General features: G+C 44.6%; 1 protein-coding gene across 1 annotated transcript in view; it reads left to right on the top strand.

Annotated features, from left to right (window-relative positions):
• The window catches only part of KIF26A (kinesin family member 26A), a 199,068-nt gene that overhangs the window by 138,694 nt on the left and 37,935 nt on the right, over nucleotides 1–22,439 (top strand). The window contains exons 5-6 of the mRNA XM_084837551.1: nucleotides 1,573–1,756; nucleotides 20,356–20,565. Coding sequence (XP_084693677.1) covers nucleotides 1,573–1,756; nucleotides 20,356–20,565 — 394 coding nt within the window. The remainder of the gene's footprint in view (nucleotides 1–1,572; nucleotides 1,757–20,355; nucleotides 20,566–22,439) is intronic.

Genomic DNA, 22,439 nt, shown 5'->3' with positions numbered 1-22,439 from the left:
TAAACTATGCATAATATTCCCTATTAATCAAAAATATGGGAAATGTCATTCATAAAGCAGGGAACATGTCACGACTGACAGTTTGGCCACAGAGAATAATCCAAAAAAAGAGGACCAAAAATAGTTCAATAGCATCACAGAAGTGCAAGATGCTCATGTGCCAGTTGTCAGTCATGTTTATGTAAACATGTACCTTAAGTGGTGCTTTTAAAATGGAGCTATTTGCTGTGTTCCTGGGTTCATGCTGCATTTCAGTCTTCCATTTGGGGCTAACTTATCCTTTGTGCTAAAGAGAGGTTGCTTCCTAAAGGGAATAGATTCTGAAAAATCTCTAGTGGGCAAATGTCAGTTAATTTTAGTAGAACGCATTGAGAGTTAGGCTGGGTGATGAGAGCAGTTCATGGCATTGCTTGCTTATGTGTTTACTTAATACATCAACAGTGCAATCCTGTGTGTGTCTACTCAGAAGTTAGTTCCACTGAGTTCAGTGGGTCTTAATTCCAGGTAAAATTGGCATAGGATTGCAGCCTTACACACACACACACACACACACACAGATTAATGTGAAAATGGAATGGAATTGACAAATAAATGAATATATGAAACTCTCATGGTCTGGGAATAGTCTAGTCTGATTTGTCCATCCCTTTTCTTAGTATATATGTATTTTGAGTATCTTTCTCAAAAAAGGAGTTTCTCTCATCCTTTGGGTTTTTAAGTGCAGCTAGTGTTTTGTTTTGTGAGCCTCTCAACTAGGGATGTGTGAATCAGCAAAACTCAAGCTTTCGAGGTTCTCTGAATTCCACCTCAAAACTCACTCCAACTCGTGTCTGTATCACATTGTGAACTCCCCTCCCCCTTTTTGCAACAGATGCATATGTTCATGCAGATTTCCCCAAATGTACGCATCAATTGTGCTCATTTCTCCCATTGATCTAAGTGCGTTGGTGTACATTTTTCAAAAGTATGTACATTTTTATGCACATTTAGCAAATATATGCATTTTTCAACACAGATTGCGTTCGGTTCTGAGTTCAGTTCTGGGAGGTGCAAACTGGGTAAATCCTGCTCAAAAATTAACTGAAATGCATTTTTCACACATCCCTTCCCACAACCCAACTGGCGTGTGCTGTAGCCAAACGTCATTTGCTCTTTGTGTCTTAACTTGTTAGGGTACAAAATATAACTTCATGTAAATGTGAGCGGCAGCAAAGCCATCTGGGCCTACAAATGACAACAGGATGATTTCAGCATTTTATGACTTGAGGTTTTGGCAACCTTTGATTCTTTCTCTAAGCCTTTGCCAAAAGGTTTTTTTTTTTTCTAAAGTTAAGATATAATTGAAACTTTGCTGGGGAGAAAATTACATAAATATCTTGCCAGCCATATTTTGGCCCCTAATTCCTTCTATTACTCTCCTGGCAGTTGGTTCTTATGAAATTTCATTATAAAATGAAATGGGTTGATTTGTTAATCATGTAGTGATGGGGCCAAACATCTGGTTTTCTGGCCTAAATTGCTCCTCTTAGATAATAACGCTATCTTTCTCTCTCTTGATATTACTTTGTTCAGAGCCGCCCAGAAACTTAACCTGTCCTCGAAGAGAAAGAAGCATCATGCGCCTTTGTCACACTCACATGACTTCTCCATCTATGCCACTAATTTTAGTGGCATCCTGCAGATGTGTCCTCCTCCTGCACCACCATGCCTTTTGAGAGCTGTGTCAAAGGTCAAAGACAACCCCGGGATTGGAAAGGTACTCGTTGATCTTTGTCTCTTAGCTGCCCTTCAGTACTGTAAACAACAACAAACACACCCTAAAAGTGTGAATGTATCTGTAACTGAGACTCGATTGCAATGATGTTTCTGATCCTTATGAGTCTGATCTCGCAACAAACGAATCTGATCTCCTATACAAATAACCTGTTTGCATCTGTTGACAAGTGTGTAGTCCATGTGAACAAGCTCCAAGTAGTTCAAATTCAGATCACAGAGGGTGGGTTTCAATTTGAAGTTAGCACCTCTGTACTGAGCACCACCCAGAAGCGGCAGAGATTTGGGCAAAGAATGTTCAGAAAGGCCTGCTGTGTCTTTGGAAAGATAAGCTAAATATCTTGTTGGAATTATCCATAGATACCCACAGCCACAGCCTAGTCCTGGCACATGTATCTCTACCCAAATCTAGGCTGCTCTTGCTGGTGTGCTCTCCAGATCTGGAGGCTGTTCTCCTGAGGCTGGTAGCTAAAATTGGACCTGGAGCTGCGAAAACTTGGGAAACTAGAGCTACAATAGGTAGATTACAGGGGTGGGCGAACAGAGTGAGAAGGTGGGTGGGTGGCGAACAACGCAGCCGAAGCCTGGCTTTTTTTGGAAGCAGCGGGTGAGGTGAATTTGATACATTCTTAGAGGTGAGCTTACTTCTTGTATCTTATATGTTCCTGGTGCTATGCTGTGATTGGCTACAGAGTTAGTTAGAATCCTATCCTTCTTTCTGAATATGGGGTAGAGAGGGAGGCAGCCATCTTGGGCTCTCTCTTGACTTCTGTGGAAGTGTTTCTACTTGTGCCACTTCTTTTGCAGGCATATTGTTATGCCACCATCAATAGCAAGATGGTTCCTTGTGCAAATATAGTATCTGGCCTAAGCTCTGCTCCTCCTATTCTGTGCCTAGAACACTACCCAGATTTTTCTTGTACTGGTAGTTTCCCAGTAGCATAAGAGTTTCACTGGTGGTACATATTGTTGGTGCAGTGGTGGTGTTACACTGGTAAAACTTTCCTACATTGGTATATCTTTGGCCTTCACCAACACAGGTGGAATTGAGGATAGCACTATAGCAGTCCTATCCCTGCCCAGGGGCATAGATCAGGGATAGGACTACAGACCTAGCTGTCTTTCACTGCAACTACAATCCTCCTTTGCTATACATTCTGCCACAAAGACTCTGAGGAGATCATTTTTGTTGACTACATAAACATATATGCAAAAAAGCCAGTCTGGGGGGATTCTTTGGTTTGAGTGTGGAATCTAAACATATGTTATTCTTTAGCAAGTTAGGCCCCCATTGATTAGATTACTGTCATTCATTGGATTTTTCTCTGCTTATGTGAAATAGTGTCTTAAAAAAATCTAATAAAGGAGCACAAGAACTAAAGAAACATATTACAACTTGCAAGCATTTCCCCCCAGTGTATGTATCTCTAAATTACCTTGTCAGATGAAAGCTTGCTCTATGATTGAGCTAGAGAAAAGGTTACTGCTTTAAACTTCAAAACTGTGAGCATTCAGGGAGAGCTGAAAAAGGAGTGTAGACTTGTGTTAACGTTGTAAGCACAGTTATGGCAGAATTAATTCATGGGATCATAGAACTGGAAAGAGCTAATTTAGTGCTGTTGTCAGCAACTAGATTTATTGGAAGGCCACTGAGAAGGGCCAAAGTCTAAATCCCTACCAACCTTCAAAGTGACCAGCCATAAAGTCCCATTGCTACAGCTTCCACTCCCTGCATACCTTCTAGTTTGGTAACTTAGGAACCCTGTAGACCTCCTCAGGGGATTGTATTTGGCCTCAAAGGCCAGCGGTTGCAGAGCCCTCCATTTCAATTCATAATTGGACAGATATCAAAATGCAGGAGAATAAAGATAGGAAAAAAAACATTTATTAGGGGAAAAAATTCAAATAGCAAAGGACCAAATTAAGGCAGGTACAATACAGTAGCTCTCTTTCTCTCCACTCTGTAGCTGACTGCAGCTTCTTGATTGGACGATTAAGTCAGAGACAGGGCATGGAGGAAGAGGTTAATTTAGGCCCATGCTTGGCTTTCAAAAGAAAAGGTTGTCAGGAAATCTGATTACCGTGTGTTCATTGGTCCGATAGCAGTTAAGCAGTGAAGTATGCATCTTAGCAAAATTGTGCAAATGTAAGAAGCTGGAAAAATACCTTTAGGACTATTTAAGGGCTAAACTACATGTTACATGCACATGTCACAAATCCCCAGCGGACCCTTCTTCTAAGGAAAAACAGATTCAGAAGGGGGCATAGTCTCCCTCCCACCCCAGTATTGCAGGCATACGCATGCCTATCCATTCTTTCCTCTTTGGTCTTCCAGTTTAATTGAAACCAGGGCTTAAAGAGGGTTTCCAAACCCTGGTTAATAGTGAACCTGGTTTGTGTTAACCATGATTACCATAGGTGCAAATGTAATTCTAAACCAGTCTTCCCCAACTTGTCACCCTCCAAATAAGTTGGACCAGAACTCTCATCATCCCCAGCCAGAAAGGCCAATGGGAATCATGGTTGTTGTGGTCCAACTCCCTTCAGTGGCCAAGCTGGCTGCTGTCCAATGGGCATGCTGGCTGGGAATGATGGGAGTTGCAGTCCAACACATCTGGCGGGCACCCAGGTTGGGGAAGGCTGTGCTGACCCATAGTTAAACTGACATTTGAAGGCTATGGTGAATTCATACTGCATATACTATAAGAGAGCCAGCATGGTGTAGTGGTGAGAGTGTTGGACTGTGACTCGGGAGATCTGGGTTCTAGTCTCCACTCAGCCACGAAGCTCACTGGGTGACTTTGGGCCAGTCACTGACTCTCAGCCTAACCTACCTCACAGGGTTGCTGTGAAGATAAGATGGAGAGGAGAAGGACCATGTAAGCCGCCTTGGGTTCCATGCAAGAAGAAAAAGGCAGGATATAAATGTAGTAGTAGTAGTAGTAGTAATATTTACAGGAGGAGGGAGTGCACAAGTCTGTGGGTCTACTCTTAACCATGGTTGGGAGACTGGAAGCATTACCTCTTCATTGGGCCTATGAAATAAATTGATGAGATATAATACAGATATCTCCGTTTCCTCATGGCTGTTGCTAGCACAAACATCTGGGCAGTTGCACTCAAACTCAGAGCAGTTCCTCACACTGCATCTTGTGCCCCGTGATGTCGATGGTGGTTAAAGTCAACAAGTGAAGTGAGGGATGAATTTCTACTCTACTGGAAATGAAAGTACATCTCTACTGGAGATGAAAGAGAGAGAACACACAAGTGGCCTGCTTCCAGTCTATATTAACCATGCTTAAGAGATGGCAGTCTCATGTCTGCATTAGACCGCACACATGCCATAGTATGATTATAGTCCTGTTGATTTGATGAATGAAGGGCCAGTAACCTCAGAGTCCATATCATTTTAGCTGAATTCTGGTTAAAAGGCAATGATCCAGTGGAGGAGGAATTTTTTTTAAAAAACGGAATAATTTCCTTGTGTGGTCTCTTTGGGTACTATTAAATTTAATGTCAGAGTAGTCGGAAAGATGTTTGAAAGCCATTTAATATTGCCATCGAAAGAAGTTAGATTATGCTCAATTTCTGACATTAATGTGCTACTTAAGATAATTTATCAGATTGTGGTATTAAAAAAAGACATCCTTTTTACAAGGACTGCTGCACTGCATTCTAATTTGTCTCCCTCTTCCCTTCTAGAGTGGTAGGGAGCTTTTTTCATGCAAAATGTTATTTTTCTCGGGGTTCTATTCAGCACACGCTTGGTAATGCAGCGTCACTTGCCAGAGTAACTGTAAGTGCTTGTCTTATTCCTAAACTCCTGTCAGATTTTTTTTAAACAACAACTATTGTTGGGATGATAGAATCCTTTGAGGTTAGACAGCTGAAGGCTGTGTGTATGCGCGAGCGCGCGCACGCGCATGCATATGAGATTGAGAGAGAGGGAGGAAGAACTTTAATCACCCAACACAGCACTTGGAAAATCATGTGTTTGGCCTTCTGTCATTTCTTAAGATGACATTTGCTTTGTTTTTATTTGTTATTTCTTTCTCCAAGCCATAGCCAAGTCCCACTAACATGATTTACTGACCCTGTAGACTTTTTCTTAAGCTGCTTGTATGTCCTAATCACTTCTCCTTAAGATAGTTGCTTGATAGATAACAAATAGCTACTTAATTTTGTCATCTTTATTGCCGCTTGTTTCCTAATGACTGGAATGCAGCTTCCAATATAAATCATCTTACTCACTGAGAGGACTTCAGCCCATGCCTGATGTTCAATCTCTCTCTCCCATCCACTTTGAATGCTAAAGGCCCTCAGTAGGGTGATCTGTAAAACAAGAATAATAATAGTGATCTCCCTCACAGGATTGTTGTGGAGTGGGATGAGAGATAATATATACCACTTCAAACCACTTTGAGCTCATTTTATTGTATGAATAATACACACAGAATCACATAGTCTCTCCGGTTAATACTTTTAATGGATGAAGCAAAAGGTGGAAAATTGCACAGGAATACATATTTTCTTTTATTTTGTGTCCTCTTTGAAAAAAATAAAATGGCTTTTGTGCATGCCTTTGGGGGAAAGAGGGAATCAATTCTTGCTTAATAGAGGCCACGTTCTAAAGAGAACAATCTAAAAGTGCCTCTTTTAGGTTCTCCCTAGAGAGTTAGAGAGTTGGATAGTCTCTCCTAGCATAGCAATTTTTGCATATAAATTTTCCATATGTTATCAGAAGCAGTGTATGGTGGGTATCTTAAGAACTACACACAGTAAACCAATTTTGCAAGGGTTATATATCTGTCAGTTACAATTAAATCCATGAAACACTGTAGCTCTGAACTAAGGTCTAACTTCATGTTAAGGTGGCATGTCCTGTTGGTTAGAATGCAGGTGGTGTAAAGGGTGAATAATTGAAAGCACAGGAAGAACAGGCAGAAGGGGGTTTCTAAATCCTTTCCCCACCCATCCTCTCCTAAACACGTTTCCACATTTGTTCTTCCAGTTGGGAGGAAAACAACCTGAGGAAAGTGGTTTCAGAGGGGAAAGTGGAGGTGAGAAAGGGTTAAGCACCCTCTCTCTTCCAACCCTTGTGGACTTTAAATCAACCCCACCTTCCTTCTTTGAAGCAGTGGTGGGCAGACTTCAGGTTTTCAGGACCTACTTTGTATTTCACTAGAACCCTAAGATCCACCAACTGGAGTCAGGTGGAAAAAATTGGCCTGGGAAGACAGACATATAATTGTGGAACAAAGTGTGTCAGCACACGCTTAGCCCAGGAATTGGTTTCAGAACAAAAACTGGAGCTCACAGATAAATCCTTTCACACACAAATCTACTTCCATCCCCCCCGTCCCCCAGCTTTCTTGATTTCAGCAGCCCAAGTTAGAAGCAGAAAGGGGGCTTTTTGTTGTAATTATTGTTAAGCCAGTGGGAGTTGAGAAGCCTTGTGGATCAACCACAAATCCTGCAGAGATGTATCAGTAGATCCCCTTTCACTTTCTGCTCACCCTGCTTTAAAGGATTTTGGCTGCAGCCGAATTCTAATATGCAGATATGCTGCCATGCCATCATATCTGGTTCGGGTCTGCGTGAACAGGGGACAGCAAAAGTTAGAACATTGAGTTGTGGTTCTTCCTTGCAGAAGCCTGGTGGGGAAAGTCTATAGGTCAGTGGTAGAGCACATATTTTGCATGCAAAAGGTCCCTAGTATCTGCAGGTAGGCCTGGGAAAGACCTCAGTCTGAAGTCCTAGAGAGCTCCTGCCAGCCAATGTAAAGCATCCTTCCCCAATCTGGCGCCCTCCAGATATGTTGGACTACAACTCCCATTATCCCCAACCACCATGCCAATGGCTGTGCTGGCTGGGGGTGGTGCAAGATGTAGTCCAACACACCTGGAGGGTTACCAGGTTGGCTAAGTTGATGTAGACAATAATCTGACTCTATTTAAGGCAACTTCCTATGTTCTGAGCAGCTGTTGTGTTCAGTTCTGCGTTTTCTGCATGTATCCCTCCATCCATCTTAATTCTGCCATGAAGGAAAGAACAGTTAAATAAGGCATGCCATCTTTTTGCTATTTATATGTCTCCTTTAAATGTTTTGCTGCATATGCATAAATGAGCATTTGAAGGGAGGGGGAAATCTTTTTGTTTTTTGCTCACTTCAGCATCTGTCCACTTAATTTGCCCTTAAAATGGTAGGAATAGGAGAATTCCGACGTGTGTGTGTGTATGTGTGTGGATATTTTGCTTTCGTAACCTTTCTTTTCCCTGACTCCTACTGTATGTTGACAACCAGATAAATGAGATAAAAAGACATTCCTGGGTTCACTGTGAATCTTTCTCCCATCCATTGCGTTGACATTTAAATAACGCCCATGGTTAACACTTACCAGATACACCCCGACCTCCTGCCCACCTGTTTCCAGGAACTTTCCAAATTATTTATTTACATCAAACCCCTGGCTCCTGAAGCCATTTCAAGATATGCATTATCTCTTCTGCTTCTGCTTCTTCTGCTTCTTCTGCTTCTTCTCCTCCTCCTCCTCTCTCTCTCTCTCTCTCTCTCTCTCTCTCTCTCTCTCTGTCTTTCTCTCTTTCTCTCTTTTCCTTTAAAAAAATATTTATTAACCAAACAGGTTTGGATTTTTATAGCACTTCTCTTAGTAATTCTGTTGATCCCCCACCCCACCCTCTGGACTCTGTTGGAAACATATAAATCTGGGAAGTTCAGCAGTTTAATGTTAACTTACAGTGTACAAAACCCACATGAATTCCAGAGGCAGTTAATTAGCAAGATAGTTGTGTGATTTGCATAATACAGACAGCCTCATGAATAAAGACAAGCATCCATTCTTATGAGGATGCTTAGTGGGGCTGCGGTGTGTGCATTTGTTTTAGGATAATTTACAGAAATTACAACTTGGTCATAGCGGAAACTTTCCGGCTTGATTTCTAAACAGGCAAGTTACAATCATGTGGCCAGCATTCACAACTACTTGAAAGCTGTGTCTGTCACATTCCTCCTTGTCCTGTAGCAAAGCAGAAGAAAGTAGTCATATCAATGGACTGCTGTGTAGCACCATCGCTGTGCATGGTTCTTTACAGCGGGAAATAAACAACAGAAACAACAACAAAAAGGCAGGGATCTGCCCTAAGGAGTCTACAAGCTACATTTTGGCAGCAGGGAAGGCAGCATAGGGAGAGGCAAGGCTAACCAAGCCAAATGAGGCTCAACAGCCATTGTTGGCAGCCCACCGAGGGTTTAATAAACCTCCTGGTTTTGCTCTCTTACTGGGACTGCCAAACCCTGGGGTGGGATGGTTTTTTTCAGCCACCTGGCTTGCCACAATATGTAGCCTCTGGGCTCTGTTCAGCTTGATAGTTCACAACTGATGCAGGCAAGGACCACCTTCTGTCATATGTGTCTGCCTAAACGCTGCAGTCATCATTGGAAGCCCTTCTTCCTGCTCACCCTGCCTGTTCAGGAAAGAGCCTTCTTGGTCATGACAACTCATGTATGGAATGCCCTTCCCAAGGATGCTTACCTGGCACTGACAACGGTATCATTCGGTACCAAAGAGTGGTATCCAATTAACTCCTTCCTCCAATGGAATGGCTGCTGTCAGCGGAATGGGAGGGGTGATCCCTCTTCTCCCTGCACACCCTGGATATTTTTTTTGGGGGGGGCTCCTGAGCAGATTTTGGGGAGGGGCACAGAGAGCTGCAGGGCGACAAGAGGAAGGGACAGCCCTGTTGCGCTAGTGGAAGTCTGCTTGCATGGCGTTGGATTTTGCTGGAAGACTTCTTCTATTTGCATTGGATCCCAACATTTAAGCTGGTTTTAACTATGGTTTTATCAATCCTATTTAATTTTATTGGTCTATTTTGACTTGTGTTGTGTGGTTTTTATGTTTGCATAGTTAATTTTTTAATATATATTTATTTTTGTACTATTTTAATGTAAGCTGCCCAGAAAGTTTTGTGCTGAAGGGCAGCATGACTGGATAAAGAAAGAACTGACTGGGTGTCCACTGACAAACAACACTGTACAGTTATGTAGGCATTGTTTGTGTTGGAGATGAGAACTAAGGAACTAAGCCAAAAGAAACTTGTGATTTGACCTATTTCCTTTTGAAAAAGGAAAAGAAAAATGAAAAGAACCCAAACCTAAGGAACATCCAAGTGTGACAGAAAATGTCACCATATGTTTCTCTTCTGATTTTAATGTCGTAGAATGTGCAGATGGTATGATATATATAAAATCACATAATGTTTCCTGTAAGTACATAGCCCTTTAAAATGTTGGGAGAAAGTTTAGAGTGACAGCAACATTCTTAGAATTTAAAAATCCGTTTAGTTCAGTTGAAAAAGGGTGATGGAGGAATGAAGTGAAATGGTATGAGGGTGAGGAGTGACTGAAGAGAGTTTGTTAGAGAAGAGTGATAGCCAGAATAAGAAGAAATGTGTGATTAATGGGATAATGACTGTTTTGTGGGTGAATTGATTCATAATAATAAGTTAAGTGTTTTGATCATCACTTTCTCTCTGAGTTTTCTATAAGCTTGAAGCAAATTTCCATCAGTTCCTCTACCTGCACTGGGGCATGACATCACAAACAGGATATAGAAGGCCAAAGGAGAGACAGTAGTTATCAAAGAACTTAATGAAATTTATGGAAACTAATTAAACAGCAAACATGTTACTGACTGGGTTCAGACAATCCTGTTGGTAAAAGAAGCCATTGTGGCTTTCCCCCTGGCCCCTGTGCCATACGCGCAACTGTAATTTGCACAATTCCCCATGGTGCAGCATGGGTTGGCATGTCGTCTTGAACTTGGCGTGCGGCAGGGCGGGGGCAGCTTTGTTTCCACACTACAACCCACAACTTGCAGTAGGGGTTGTAGGGTGGGCACAAAGCCATCAGCATGACATGCTGGGTTCAGAGACGCCAACCTGTGCTGCATCATGGGAAATTATGCAAATGACAGTCACATGCATGGCATGAGCAAAGACAGGAGGAGAAGCCACAACGACATTTTTTACGTGATCATCCGAACACCCCCTCTTTCTCCTTAATAATTCATTCTATTCTGGCTAGAAGTCTGAGTCTTCCCTTGCAGATTCTCTTTACTCACTCCAGCTAACTCTCTCAACTCCCTCTAAGTCAAGTGGAGTTCATAAGAACCCCCCCCCCCAACCCAACATTGAAAGTATGTCCAAGGGTGTGCGTGTGTGTTGCAGGGCACGCGTGTTGCGTGTTGTAGTGAGACCTGCTGCTTGTGGAGGAAACGCATCCCCACTGTCCACGCATTCGGACAGCATGGGAAAGGACTCTCCACATGTACATGCATAATGCTCTTCCCTCTGAGGATGGACTCTAGCCCAGTCAGGGACTCTCCTTGCATAGAGGAGCCCTTAGCGCATACATCAGTACAAGAGGAGAGCCCTTTCTCATGCTGTCCATACATTCAGATGGTGGAGAAGCATTCCTTTTCTGGGTGTTGGGAGCAGGGGGTGGGCATAGCTGTGATGGTAGCAAGGTCCCACAACCCCTTTCGTGCGTTCTTTCAGTGTTTGGACAGGGGCTTGTGTGAATTGTTGTGAACCACCTAGAGAGCTTCAGTTTTTGGGCAGTCTCAAAATGTAATAAGTAAATAAATAAATAAACAAACCACCCTTGGATCTCCTTCAACTTAATCGATTTTTAACAGCTTAGAATGTTGCTTTCCCTCTAAAGCAGCATGTTCCTTTCCACACAGGTGTCTCCTAGCTTGCAGGGAAGGAAAAGTAGATGTGCAAGTCGATATATAGTCTGTCCCCGGATTCTTCAGTTCATACAGGCCATGTCTTAAGCTCAAGGGATAGGCTCAAAATAGGCTGCTGCTGCTGATTCTTGGAAGGGGAGATGGTTCTTCAGCTTGGTTTCATAGGGCCATTTTAATGTATTGGCATCTGGGGTCTCAAAATGTAACCAAAAGGCTTTTCTCCATCATGTTTACATCCTATAAAAACTTTTCTATGCATTGCTCACAACTGCTGTGCATGTGCAGATAAATCATGTGGCACAGATTTCTGGGCCTGGACCATTTCAGGCTTTAGATGAAGGACTGACTGTTTGTGTGAATGGTCCTGTCAGGGTGGACACTGAGCCCATAGAATCCCAGAGTACTTCTGATTCTGAGGAAGAGCAGTCGCTCCTGGGAGAGGAGCACGCTCCTCTTTCCCAGGGCCAACAGCTGACGGAGATTCCTCCCACCAGCATTCCTAGCTTAGATAGCAGTCCTGGGAGTGACAGAGCGCGGGAAGCAGACTTGATGGACGCGCGACGCCGACGCAGAGAGCGGCGCCAAATGGAGGGTGCAGAAAGGAGGCGTAGTGCCTGGTTGTCGCGCAAACAACGGCTGCGCCCAGAGGATCCAGGGGAAAAGGGGAGGGACTCTCCCTAGTCCTTAAGTTCAGGGGTCTGCCAGTAATTCCCTTTCAAACGGGGACCAACTGTTCCAACTTAGGGCATAGGTACTCTGCTGCTCATATCTAGTTGCTAATGGTAGAGTTGTTAAGTTGTAAAAGAGGAATAAAGCTTTGAAAAGAATCCCTTTGTCTGTGTCTGGACTTGGCTACTGGATTAGACTGAGAGAGGCCTCCAAGGAGCCCTTGACAGGTCCTCTCCTAAAACCAATGTCAGGGAGACTAGTCTAGAACTCTGTTCTTGGCATGCTAATTTCTGATGAGCAGGGAGATTTATTTTTTTTTTTAATAGTGGAAGAGCATTTGTGCACTCTTCCATCTGTGGTCTGAAATGGTGCCGTCCCAGGAACTCTATACAACATGATTTGTTTGCATGTCTGGGTCAGTTTGACGTGATACATAGGAAGTAATTTTGGGATATGTGTGATGGAGAACCCTAGTTTGGGTAACATTTCAAACTGGGAGCTAATTCAGAGGTTTCTCAGTATTCCTGTGTGAAGTCATCAGTGCTTCAGTCTTAAGACAAAGCATTGCTGTTACACATTGGAGAAATGCAAAACACACGTTAACATGATTAAGTCAGTAAAAGGATGTGTATATAGATGGCTGGCCTGGTGTTTTCATGGCCTGAAATTTGTTAAGTCATCAGCGTGCATAACCGAGATTTTGAGCTCATGGGAGGAGACAGAGTGGGGTGGAGGTGGGGAGGTGCAATGAATTATGAAAATTAAGGGCTGGGTGTCAGAAAGATGACACACACATTCCATTTTTACCCCTCAAAATTGCTAGCTTTGTGCTGCTGACTTTGCAACCCTAGCTTTTATTTTCTTTGCTCTACTTATGCGGGTGGTGATGGCCTTAGGACGGTGCTCAGGTGTGGGCTTTTTCTCTTGTTCTTGTTCTTGTTTGACTGGGCAGGTTGTGACCTCCAAGGAAGCACCTTCATCCTTACGGCAATGAATTATGATTGAGGGACTTTCATCACCACCAGAGTTATTGGCCTGTAGGGTATTTAAGCAAATGTTTCTCCCTTGAGATGTCCTTTTGATCTCCAGTCTCCTCCTCCTCCCAGTCTTACCTGCTTTAATCCACCCGATCTCATGGCTTCACATCTCCCTCCAGAGAGCCAGAGGGCATCACAGGGAAGAGAGACAATGTGTTTCATCCACAGAACCAAGGAATGTGCTGCCTTTTGTGATCCTCTGGTTTCTTCCATGGTGCTTGTCTGAGAAACAATAAAGAGCTGATAGGATTTGGAGGAGAACAACATATTAGAACCTCTGGGCTGTGTTATGTAGGAGACTAACCAGAGCCAGCAGTTTTAGAGGAATCATGCTTTCTCTGTGTTTCAGTGTTTTCTGTTAATCTGTTTGCAGTAGAACCACTTAATATGTTGAACACAGTGAGCGACCCCCCCCCCCTCCGAAATGGGAATTGGACTCGTAATTATATATTTATGTTGATATATAACCTGCCCAACCCATAAAGCTTAGAGAGAAGAGGCTTGTGACATTTCCTTATTGCACTCATCTTAAAGATAGCTGGGTAGAAACTATACACTGATCAACTTCTTTTTTTAAAAGGACACTTGGAAAATGATCCAAGCTCCAGTCTGTAATTCTAGATTATCGCAATGCGCTCTGCGTGGGGCTGCTTTTGAAGACGGTTCAGAAGCTGCAGCTCGTGCAAAATGCAGCGGCCAGACTGATAACTGGGACTAGAAGGTCCACACATACCGACTCTGGCCCTGGCTGCCTGTATGCTTTCGAGCTCAATTCAAGGTGCTGGTTTTAACCTATAAAGCCCTACACGGCTTGGGACCGCAATGCCTAATGGCACGCCTCTCCCGAAATGAACCTACCCATTCTCTATGTTCAGCATCTAAGGTCCTCCTCTGAGTACCTCCTCCAAGGGAAGCTCAGAAGGTGGCAGCGGGAGAGAGGGCTTTCTCAGTGGTGGAATGAGCTCCCCGATGAGGTCCGCCTGGTGCCAACGCTGTTATCTTTTCAGTGTCAGACCCATCTCTTTTCCCAGGCATTTGGCAGCACATGATGAGTTTTAATCGGTCCTGGATGTGCCTTTAGTTATGATTGCCTGGTCAAAGTTGTTTTTAGTTATATGTTGTTTGTGTATATTGTCTGTGTGCTTTTATGTAAACGGCTTTTAAACTTTTTATATTGTATTTAATGTTTCAACTTTTGTTTTTGTAAACTGTCCAGAGAGCTTCGGCTATGGGGCAGTATAGAAATGTAAGTAATAATAATAATAATTCTGATGGGAGCAAGTGAAGCTTTGATGAGGAAAAGGCAATTCCTCATCATATGCTCAGAGATGCTGTCTCCTTACAGCACGCATTTCCATGACTGAGGCCAGGTTCAAATTAAGTCCCTTTTCCTTCCCTTCCCTTCTTGTTTATGCGTCTTTAGAAATTTTGTAACATTTTGTACCATTATGTCACTTGAGGCACAGGTGAGCTCAGTGGCACGGAGCACATTTTATCAGCTTAGGCTCGTATACCAACTACGCCCTTATCTGGGCAGAGATAGCCTTGCTACAGTTATCCATGCTCTGATAACTTCTTGTCTGGATTACTGCAGCGTATTATATGTGGGGCTGCCTTTGAAAACGGTCCAGAAACTTCAGCTGGTCAAAAATAGGGCCACAAGATTGTTAACAGGGACTGGCCAGCGAGCTCATATTATGACATTACTTTTCCAGCTGCACTGGCTGCCAGTCCATTTCTGGGCCCGATTCAAAGTGCTGGTATTAATATTCAAAGCCTTAACGGCTTGGGGCCAAGTTATCCGAAGGATCACCTCTTCCCATATGTACCTGCCCTGACCCTTAGATCATCCTCAGCTGCCCTTCTCTGTGAGCCCTTGCCAAAGGAAGTGAGGTGGGTGGCTACTAGGAGGAGGGCTTTGTCTGCTGTGGCACCCCGGCTGTGGAATGAACTCCCTACTGAGGTTCGCCTGGCATCTACATTGTATTCTTTCCGGCGCCAGGTGAAAACCTATTTATTTTCCCAGGCATTTTAGCATTTTAGCTTTCAAGACTTTTAGCTTTGCTCTTTTAAATCTGTATTTTAAATCCTTGCACTGCTGCTAGGTTTTATTCTGGTTTTATTCTGGTTGTATTGTTATACTGTGGTTTTGATGTTTTATATATTTTATATTGTTTTATTGTGTGCTCTTTGGTTTTAATTTTTTTGAACCGCCCAGAGAGCTTCGGCTATTGGGTGGGATAGAAACGAAATAAATAAATAAATAAAATTATGTTTTCAGGCCTACAGTGATAACTTGGAATAGGGCTGGCATCAAAGGTAGGCATGGCTGGGCACCTGCCAGGGGAACACACGCCCGCAGGGGCCCACTGACAAGAGTCCCTGGAGTTGCTCCTCCTCTTCCCCATGGCAACGTACTTACTCACCTGCCTCCCGCTCTGGCCCAGACCACGGTGGTGGTGAGAAAGAGAAGCCGCAGATGCCACTGCCTGCTTGCATTGCAACCTTGAAAGTTGCCCACTCTTGATCTAACCTATGTACAATTTCTGCATAGGAAAAACTTAGGAAAGGTGTGGGTGATGAGGTTGCGCCTAAAGCTGCCACAAAGAAAAAATGTGTGTTTTTTAAAAAAGGAATGATGTGTTGTTCGTTATCATGGTGTAGGGATGTACGAAAGTCACTTACCTTTCCGCGGATTATGTTCATGGGGGGCAGGAGGCGTTCTGTCCCTCCCCCCGGAATCCTCGACGGGGAGGGGAGGCGATCCGGTCCTCCCCCCTGGAGTCCTCGACGGCCGGCTGTGCTCCGCACAGGCCGCGGAGGGCTCTGGGTAAAAAACACAAAACAAATGCGTATGCAAATGGTGGTGGCTACGGCCGCTGCCATTTGTGTTCGTTATTTTTCGCCGTCTTAGTCTACGTAAATATTTACGTAGACTATTACGGCGAAAATAAAGGGGAACGTAAATAGCATAGTGGGCGCTATTTGCGTTACCCTTTATTTTCACTGTAATAGTCTACGTAAATATTTACGTAGACTAAGATGGCGAAAAATAAGGAACGCAAATGGCGGCGGCAGTAGCTGCCGCCATTTGCTTACGCTTTTTTTTTTTTTAACCGGGATGTGATAGGCTACGTATGTCTTTACGTAGCCTATCATGTCTCTGTAAAAAAAACAAGACCCCAAAACAACAAGACTGCAAATAGCGGCGGTGGCACCCGGTCGGAAGACCAGCCGGAGCCGCCACCGCCCGGAACATCCGCCCCAGGTAAGTCTCGTCCCGGGAGGATCCGCGGGGGGTGGGTGGCAGGCCGTTCCGCCACAGATTTCGGGGGGCCGAATGCACTGGCATTCGGCCTCACTGAGATCTGTGGCGGAATTCTCTGACATCCCTATCATGGTGCAGCTTCAGCAGCGAAAGACGATGAAGAGCAATGGCAGCTTGTGACCATGGTAAAAAACAACGACCTGCCGTCAAAGATTATTAGCTGATCGCATAGGTTGTGCAAAAGTGCTTTAAGCAGGGGAGGCTGGTGGATCTGATTTCGGTGGGGCAAAGAGTCTAAAGGAGCTATCCACGCTGCTGGACCCATTTTGGGGATAGGGTCCCGCACCTTGGATAGCTCCTATAGACTTCGGGCTGGTTATAACTAAAACCCAGAATGGCTCTCTGCCCCACCGAAATCGGATCCACCAGCCTCCCCTGCCTTTAAGGTTCATGAATTCTGTAGGTCAGACGTTTATATTACAGCATCATTGGAGACAGCCTGTTGGACTATATAAACACTTATGCTGACTGGTAAACAAAGGTACACTAGGTGAGTGAGACATCCTTTAGTCTCTAGCTGCAAAGAGAGCTAATCTTGGCCCTCATCATTCCATAGAGTCAGTTGTTTTGAAAACATGAGAGAAAATTGCTAAAGGTAATAGTCTTCTATGGTCAGGATGAAACCATGATGACTGTAGTGATGATTTCTGCACTAAGGGTAAAACCAGGTAGATAGGAAAATGCAGTTTATCCATGCATTTGAAGAACTATGTGTGCTTAAAGGTTCCTTCTAATCCTGTGCATTTCTGAAGTGGCATCCTCTTCTTTGTATATTTTTGCACAGAAAATATTGTTTTCTTGCCCCCTCGGCAATATGTCAAGGTTGTAGGAAGCTCTCTGGCTAGTAGCTTCATGCAGCTTTTATGGGAAGGCAGCCTTGAATGTGTCACCTACAATACACTTTTTTCTCTTTTGAAGCAACTGCTTCTTTTATTTTAAGGTTCGCTTATTTTCTAGGACTTGCTTTTTGTATTCATATCAGCATAGGTGGTGGGGGAGATGGAGCGAGGAGAGAAAGCCATGCGGAGAAATAAGAGAGCCACTTTCCAGAGCTAACATGTTTGAAGGATGCTGTATTCCTGGCAGCAAAGTGTTTCTAGCCAAAGAGGCCTCAGTAGATATTTAACCTCTTTGTTCTTTGGAAGAAAGATTTAGCATGCAGCAAGCCGAGAAATATTTAGCCCGAGATGGGTAAAATGTGCAATTATATTTGGTGCGGCTTAGCACTCTGAACTGGTAGTCCTTTTAGGAGCGTGTATTTGTCTATTGCTATGTGTAAATACACTGATCTCGAACACATTTGTCCTGATCCAGTCTGTAGTTGATGGGTTCAGCAGAATTGGATGCCAGATGGGGCTGCTCAAGGATGTTTCATTGCTGAGAAAAGTGTACATGTGTGCAGTGGGGATGAACACATGGAACATTTCTGACACTTTTGAAGGCAATGCCTGTAGCTCAGTGGAAGCACACACGTTTTCCATGCAAAAGGTCCCGGGTTTAATCCCTGGTATCTCGAGGTAGGACTGGGAAAGTTCCCTGTCCGAAACCCTGGAAAGTTGGACCAATGTTCTGACTTAGTAAAAGGCAGCTTCCTATGTCAGTTTTGTGGCGATGGTAGCAAGTACCAGTGATTTCAGTGGTGCCTGGTCCAGTCACTGTGTCCTCCTGGTTCACATGTTTTCCGGGCTAAAAGTCCGTGAGGACTGGGCACGCACCATGTTCAGAACGTTGTATGCTGCAGGAGATCCACACAGATAGTTTGTGGGCCTGGATCACTCACATCACATACGAAGAGCCCTGCTGGATCATACCAAACTTCCATCTAGTCCAGTGTCCCTCTTTCAACAGTGGCTAATCAGTTGGCCGCAGGAAGCCCAGAAGCAAGTTATGAAGGCAACAGCTCTCCCTGCTGTTGCCCACCAGAGACTGGGATTCAGTGACATACTGCCTCTGAACATGAAGTTCTAATTAGCCATCATGATTAATAACCATTGATGGACCTCCATGAATTTGTCTACTCTCTTTTTAAAGCCATCCAGCCCAGTGGCTATCACCACACCTTGTATCAGTGAATTCCATTAATTAATTGTATGAAATATTTTTTAAAAATTGGTCCTGAATCTACTACCCTGTCAATTTCATTGGATGTTCCTAAGCTTTAGTATTATGAGTAGGGATGGTGCGGGTGCTCAGTTCCATCCGGGAATCTGGCGGAACCCCGCTGCCGTCCCCCCACCGATTCTGTGCCCCTGCTTGCCCCCTGCCTGCACTCACCCCGGCGGCCTCATCGAGCTTCTATGGTCACCATTTTTTGAAAAATAAAATGGTGATCAATAAAATGTTCATATTTGTGTATCCACAAAAATGCACATTTTTGCGAAAGCACATATTTGTGCAGGCACGAAAATGCACATTTTGTGAATTCCCATTTTTGTGTCTATGTGAAATTGTGCATTTTTGTGAAAATGCGCATTTCCACGCATACATAAATATGCACATTTTGGCGATTGCCATTTTATTTTTCAAAAAATGGCTACTGTGGAACTTGACGAGGACCCTGGGGCGAGTGTGCACTGCTCGCCGAGTGCGGGAGGGGCTTGAGCGCAGTCCGTTGAGCAGGGACAGGGGCTGGGTGGGTGCCCGGAGAACCCAGATGGAGGTGGGTACACATCCCTAATTATGAGGGAGAAAATTTATCTGCCTAGTTTCTCCACACCATGTATAATTTTGTATTATGTCTCCCGTATATCATTATCTCATAACTTTGTGAACGTGATGAATGAGGGGGGATGCACGTGGAATGTGTGGAAGCCCTTTTGTGCATGGCAGTGCCAGTTACGCTTTGGAGCTCCTGCATGCACAACGAAACAGCTGGACTGAGGAATTTGCGTTGTGGTGAAGGTGGATCGAAGAAATAACAGATATTACAGATCCTACCAAGACTGTGGGCTCATTCACACTTAAATGTGCATCACTTAATTTTTCTACACTTAACAACCGTACATTTAAATGATTGGCAGCTGAATATGTGAAGACTCAATTGAAAAGCATTGCACTTGAAGTGATATGAATGTTCTACCTGTATTGTTTTTTCTCTGTTGGCCCATTCATTCATGCAAGTCCTCACTAGATGCAGTCTTCAAGTGTTGAATATGCATGTGTGAACCTGCCCTACATTCTGTTCCCTTAGGGGAAAGGCCTTTGGAATTGCATGGGCTCTGCATGCAAAAGGACCCAGGTATATCCAGGTAGGGCTGGGACAGAACCCTGTCGGAAACCCTGGAGAGCCTCTGTCAGTTATTGCAGTAGACAGTACTGAGCTAGTTAGACCAGCGATCTGACTCTGCATTTCTCTATGGCCCAATAGCCAAAGCTTTCTGGGCAGTTCACAATATGACATAAAACCTTTAACATTCAAGAATTTAAAATGGTTTAAAAACAAGTTTCAAACAGTTAACAATCAAACTTCCAGAACTTGATAAAAAACTAAAAGCCCCTCATCATATGCTGTCAAATGCCTGGAAGTAGTGGGAAAATCTTAATCTGGTGCCGGAAAGATGCCAATGTTGGCGCCATTGTGGACTTCACCACAGAGAGCATTCCACATGCTCTCGCCAGTGAGGATTGCTGTCCCTGGAATGCTCTCCCCGGAACGCTCTCACTATGTGTGTGGTGAAATTATTGAGAAATGAAGCGGAGGGAGAGAGTGTGAGCGACAGTTCCATTTTCACTTGGAGTTAAAGAGTAAAACCTATGCATTTTTTATGACTCTCAGGTAAAAGTGATGGTGAGAATTTGCCCGTCTCAAGGAACACACGACACATCAGAATCCCTGTCATTTCTGAAGGTAGATCCACGGAAAAAACAGATCACGCTTTATGACCCTTCTTCAAGTGGTCCTTGCAACGCAGGTCACCGAAGAGGAGCTGTGGCCGTCCCAAAGATGTTTGCCTTTGATGCAGTATTCCCCCAGGATGCTTCCCAGGTACTGGAGCTGAGCATATACAGCTAATAATTTGGGTTGCTGCCATGGCATTTAAATTCCGGCAAGAGAATTCTTTGCAGCTTTTAGGGGGGATTTTTTTCCTTTGAATTAGTTGGTTTAATTACTGGAAAGGCATGCTAATTAATAGTCAGTTCGCAAGGTCTCACGCTGTTTTAATTTAGCCCAGATGTGAAATTAAGAAGCAATATCTGTGGAGATAATTCTACTCGGTGAATACATTCCCCCTGTACTTCCTTGTGCTATTTAAAGCAACATGCGTGCACACACACGCAACATATACACATGTTATGACTCGCTGTTGAACAGTTCAGAATGATTCAGAGGAGGGCAACAAAGAAGATCAGGGGACTGGAAACAAAGCCCTATGAGGAGGGACTGAAAGAACTGGGCATGTTTAGCCTTGAGACGAGAAGAATGAGGGGAGATATGATAGCGCTCTTCAAGGACCTGAAAGGTTGTCACAGAGAGGAAGGCCAGGATCTCTTCTCCATCATCCCAGGGTGCAGGACACAGAACAATGGGCTCAAGTGACAGTAGGGCTCAAGTGATGGTCCGGGGCGTCAGCTGGGGGCGAGGGAGGCGATCCATCCCTTCCCCCGGAATCCTTCCCGGCTGCCTCCGCTCTGCGGCGAGTCCGCAAAGCTGCCAGCCGGGCCCGTCTGCAGCTGGACTTCGTCCGCAGCCGGACTTCCGTCCGCTGCCACGCAAATGGCGTCCCTGCCCTTGGACGTGATAGGCTATGTAAATATTTATGTAGCCACAGCCAAGGGCAGGGACGCAAATAGCGTCTGCTACGCCGGGTGCCATTTGCGTCTGCAGCCCGGCAGCAGATGGCTGCGGACGACAGCGGATGGACCCGGACCAGCTGGCGCCAGGTAGTGTCCGTCCCTACTGGACCTCGCAGGGTGACGGGGGGGAGCAGTCCATTCTGCCACAGACTCCGGGGGGACTGGAGTCCATGGCGGATTTCTCCGCTATCCCTAAGTTGACAGGAAGCCAGATCCTGGCTGAACATCAGGAAAAACTTCCTGACTGTTAGAGCAATACGACAATGGAGCCAATTGCCTAGGGAGGTGGTGGGCTGTCTCACACTGGAGGCTTTCAAGTCGAGGCTGGACAGCCATCTGTCAGGGATGCTTTGACTTGGATTCCTGCACTGAGCAGGGGTTTGGACTTGATGGTCTTATAGGCCCCTTCCAGCCCTACTATTCTATGATTCTATGTGCCCCTCGTAAGTCTCAGTTTGGGCAGAATGTTTATAGGCATGTGGTTGTTCCAGTTTGGGAGGTGTTTCGTTAGGGATGTACGAAAGTGACTTACCTTTTCGCGGATTCTGTTCATGGTGGGGGGGGAGGCGATCTGGTCCTCCCCCCCGGAATCCTCGACGTGGGGGGAGGCGATCCGGTCCTCCCCCCCGGAATCCTCGATGGCCGGCTGTGCTCCTCAGCAGCTCCATGGAGCAGCCGGCCAGGCCCAGGCCAGGGCCATCCGCAGCTGGATTTCCGGCCGCGGAGGGCTCTGGGTAAACAAAAAACAAACGTGTATGCAAATGGCGGTGGCTACGGCCGCTGCCATTTGCATTCCTTATTTTTCGCTGTCTTAGTCTACGTCAATATTTACGTAGACTAAGATGAAGAAAAGAAAGGGGAACGCAAATAGCGTAGTGGGCACTATTTGCATTCCCCTTTCTTTTCTTCATCTTAGTCTACGTAAATATTAACTAAGACAGCGAAAAATAAGGCTGTAGCTGCCGCCATTTGCGTATGCGTTTTTTTTTTTAAAAGAAAACCAGATGTGATAGGCTACGTAAGTCTTTACGTAGCCTATCATGACTATGGGGGGGAAAAAAAAGA

The sequence above is a fragment of the Heloderma suspectum genome, chromosome 1 (genome assembly GCF_057233095.1).
Source record: "Heloderma suspectum isolate Gila_16-S chromosome 1, 16-S_ref, whole genome shotgun sequence".
NCBI lineage: Eukaryota > Metazoa > Chordata > Lepidosauria > Squamata > Helodermatidae > Heloderma > Heloderma suspectum.
Note: the sequence above shows the minus strand (reverse complement) of the source record. Positions and strands in the feature narration are given on the sequence as shown.